At 31.7% G+C, this 4,706-nt stretch overlaps 1 protein-coding gene across 1 annotated transcript; it reads left to right on the top strand.

Moving 5' to 3' along the window:
• Window positions 1–3,832: 3,832 nt before the first annotated feature.
• LOC139853616 (copper transporter 5.1) lies at window positions 3,833–4,264 on the top strand. Its single transcript, XM_071842995.1, has one exon. It carries the CDS (start codon window positions 3,833–3,835, stop codon window positions 4,262–4,264), a length of 432 nt encoding a protein of 143 aa, XP_071699096.1.
• The last annotated feature ends 442 nt before the right edge of the window (window positions 4,265–4,706 follow it).

The following is a 4,706-nucleotide window of genomic DNA, read 5'->3' as shown; positions in this document are numbered from 1 at the left end:
CGAACCAGGCTGGTGACAGTTGGCCATGCGATCGCATGGCCATATGCCCATGAAACCATGCGATCGCATGGAAGGAGAAATCAGGCCACACTATAAAAGCTCGACCATTTCTACTTCTGATTTAATTTAATTTTACTCCGTATTATTTAAATTATTTATATTATTATTATTATTATTATTATTATTATTATTATTATTAAGATTATTATTAATCTTATTATTTTTATTATTAGTGTTATTATTTTTGCGATACAAAAATAATAATGTACATAAAATATTACGACGGAGTGGTGTCCAAGTAATTTTCAAAACGAATTTTCGAGCGAGCTAGAGCTAAGGAAAATATGGGTTATTACCAAGGAAATTATGGGTAATGTTCGGGGGTATTTTTGTGAATCAAACCTCGTATTTTTGTGAATCAAACTTCGTGTTTATCATCTCCGATGCGTCTACGTGCTTTCCTGCAATATTGTATATCAATATTAAACAGTGAGTTTCATATGATCCCTTCTACTCTCTACAATTTTGGGCTGAGAATACATGCAAATGCTTTATTAACTGATTTACAATATTTATATGTGTGAGTTTCATTGATCCTTTTTTAATTGCTTTTGCAATATATATTTTTGGGCTGAGAATACATGCACTTTATTTTAAACGCAATGGATACAAGTACATACTAAATTCTACACTGAGTTTGAACCGAAAATCTCTTAGCTTTGGTAACTAGTAACTGCCAGTTATAAGAACTGGTGGGCGCGAGTAGTAGTATATGGATCCATAGGGCTTGACATCCCCGTCTGTTCCGGGTATAGAAACCCTAGCCTGAACTATAAAACAGACGTATACTATTTGAGTTTAGTACACGTTGTATTGCGTGTATTGTACATGTTGGTTGCATGTTAAACGAGGGGTACTTATTATAAACGTTAAGGCTTGGTTACCAGGGTGCTCAATTTTGTAGAACCGATTGATAAGCATTTCGGATGAAACAACTGAAATCTTGTGGTCCACCTTTTATGTAAAACCTATTGATAAACGTTTTGAATAAAACAACTGAGATCTTGTGATCAACCTTTACATACAGATGATTTGAAATGTTAAAACATATTGATAAACGTTTTGAATGAAACAACTGAACTTTTGTAATCCACATTGATATACGGATTATGTGTAATATTAAAACTATGAACTCACCAACCTTTGTGTTGACACTTGAAGCATGTTTATTCTCAGGTTTCTAGAAGTCTTCCACTGTTTGCTTATACGTGATACAAGATATGTGCTTGGAGTCATACATGCTATATACAAGAAACTTGCATTCACCAAACCATTACCATGTACCTTATTTTGACTGTATTGTCAACAGATGTATTATTGTAAACCATTTAAATGGTGATTGTCTATACGTAGGAATCATCAGATGTTAAAAACCTGGAATTTATATATTCATTTATGAAATACCTTCTCAAACGAATGCAATGTTACAAAACGTATCACATAGAGGTCAAAACCTCGCAATGGGACCAGATGTTGATGTATTCGTCCAGGTGGATTAGGACGGGTCATCACAAATACAATGTTGTTTCGGTTCTTCAAAATAAAGTATGAAGTATATCAACCAACCGCTTGCCAATTCTTTTGGTTATTTTGGAGTAATTTAGTGATATTTATACACGCAAAATTACCACGATTTCACCATTTATAGACACGAGTCTAAACCTCTTGAGCGTGTTTACAAAAGATAAATGTATAATCCACCGATTTCAAGTCGTCATCCAATGTATACAAAGAGGGCACGAGATGCTGTGTAAATCGATTCCTCTTTTGTCTAACTTGATTCTTACGGGTAGTCTTTTCTTCAAAGCACGCTAAACAAAAATCTCAATCTTCTTTGGAACCAATGGGTTGCGGCATGTTTCATCTTAAATACTTGTATTTGCCGCGAGCAATTTGTCATCAATTATAGTTGATATATTCTTCACTGTAAAACATCCATTTGATGCTAAATTCCGGGACCACGAATCTTCCTTTTCACGAACCAAACATGCCGACTACAACAAGTTACAAAGTTGCTGTAATTCGTTCAAGGTACGACCAGTTGGTGGTCTAGTCCATTCCCATGAAACGAACGCAACAGCCCCTCGATCGAGATCCACAGTTATTTCCGGAGTAGTTGAATTAGTTGTATCCAAGCGATCACCCACGGTAACATTACTCCCTGACTCTAAACTGTATAATCTTGGAAAGAGTACACGTAAAGTATTGTTACCAATCCATCAATCATTCCAAAATGAAGTTGAGTCACTGTTGCCAATGGTTTTCACAAACGAGTTCTTGGAAGCTATTTGTAATTCCTCAATTTGATTTCCTACACGTACAATGTTATTCCAATACCTAAAGTTGACTGATTATTATTAATTTATAATTTATAATTTATGATTTATATTTTATCTATCATAATTTATAATTATGGTATAATTTAAAAATTATACATAATAGTTTATAATTTATAATTTATAATTCACAATTCATAATATAATTTAAACGAAAGAGTTTAATGATATGTTTTAGGTATCAAGTGAATGTAAATGTTAAAGTCATGTAGTTTATTGCCCTGTGGAACCACGGATTCCGACTAAGAAATTTGTCGTTGATTTTACAAACATAAAGTTCGCTCAAAGTTGAATATTTATATTTATATTTTTAATAATAATAATAATAATAATTAATAATAATAAATGTCTTTTAATTTTTTTAGAAAAAGAAATAATAAAATTATAATTTAGGAGAGATTAATATTCCTTTTATAAAAGATATTGTATTATTTTTTTAATTAAATTAATATATAATTATGACATCATTATTATGAAAAGTAGAGGGTAATTTAGCTTAATGATGATGTCATCATTTTAGAGGTTTATTAGACTATATAGATTTATAAATTGTAATTCATAATTCACAATATATATATATATATATATATATATATATATATATATATATATATATATATATATATATATATATATATATATATATAATCAAGAGGGAAGCACTTTTTTGGAGGGAAGTGGGGGAAAGTAAATTATATATATATATATATATGGTGATGATCTCATGAGAACTCCACGTTCAAAGAGCTCTCAGAACTTGAAAGGCGCATAATTTTTTGATTTATTGTTCGAATTTAGCAGTTCTTGTCAGACCTCAGATTTGTAGAGCAAAAAAGTAACAAAAAAATTTGGAGCAAAAAGTATTCAAACACAATATAATTTTTTGTTCGAACTTACTGTAAAAAGTTTAAACTCGGAAAATTGTAGAATGAAAAATTATAAAACAAAAAAGTGTTCGAGCACAGTGTAATTTTTGTGTTTTAACTCAGTGCAGACTGTTCGAATATTCATATTCATTTTAAGAAATTGAATCGGATGGATATTCGATAAAACAGACATTCATTATCATTCCTAGATACATGTGAGCGTACTTTGAGCCTTGACAACCATAACTCGAATGTGATGAAATATAAAGGACAAAAATGTGTTAAAAACTTTTCAAAAGCTAAAGTTACCTTGCATTATCAACTCATTTTTTAAAAGATTTGCATGGATCTCTGCTTCTATTATATTGCAAATATATGAAAGTGGGAGTCAATTTATAGAACACAAAGATTAAACTAAAGTTTCCATGCAAAAGGTAGTAACTAGTAAGTAGTACAAAGTTATATGTACTACTCCTAGTACTACACTTAACCTTTTATGTATCTTCACCTTGATTTAAACCTTCAGTTTTAGCCATCTACAATCACCACAGCTCATCCAAAAGCACTAAAATGATGCACATGACCTTCTATTGGAGCAACAATGTGACGCTACTTATCGATTCATGGCACACCGATTCATGGTTCACTTACTTTCTCACACTAATCGTTTGTTTCGCGGTCTCCATATTTTACCAGTTTATGGAAGACCTACGTATTCGATTTAAGATTAAATCTACGTCAAAGGCGTCTGTTGAGAATGATCCTCTACTTTACACGAAGTTTTCGTCTAGTCGAAGACAAGCTAGGGTGGTTGGATGTGTATTATTTGGTTTAAACTCGGGGATCAATTACTTTATGATGCTTGCTGTGATGTCGTTTAATGGAGGTGTGTTTGTGTCGATTGTTGTCGGACTTGCTGTTGGATATTGGTGGTTTAGGAGTACTACTGATGATGATGATCAACAAATTATGCTTCTTGATGAATCTTGCGCTTGTTGTTGATCTATATACGATTAATACGACTTTGTAGCATTTTGATAATGGTTTATTTCTATTTTGTGCAACTTGTCGTTCAATAAGGCCTTAAATACGACGTTCTAGGATTTTGATATTCTCAGTGATCGATAATTTTAATACATGAACTTTTGGTACTATTGAGTATTGACTTTGATGGTGACAATGTATATCCCCGGACTCTGGAATTTATTTATTTTATATAACTAGCTATATAACCAATCTATAATTTTTAATAATGCAACAATAAAGATGGATGGTAAAGGCAATAGTATGTCTGGCCATGACCCATAATTTCAAATTTGGGTCAAATGGGTCAAGCTTTCAGGTTAACTAGGTTTTGAGAAAAATTATGTCTGACAATGTAAACTAAAATTAGAAAAAGGACCAATGATTTTCTCTCCAACTTATTGGGTCATATACAAAATAT

The sequence above is a fragment of the Rutidosis leptorrhynchoides genome, chromosome 6 (assembly GCF_046630445.1).
Source record: "Rutidosis leptorrhynchoides isolate AG116_Rl617_1_P2 chromosome 6, CSIRO_AGI_Rlap_v1, whole genome shotgun sequence".
NCBI classification, from domain to species: Eukaryota; Viridiplantae; Streptophyta; class Magnoliopsida; order Asterales; family Asteraceae; genus Rutidosis; species Rutidosis leptorrhynchoides.
Note: the sequence above shows the minus strand (reverse complement) of the source record. Positions and strands in the feature narration are given on the sequence as shown.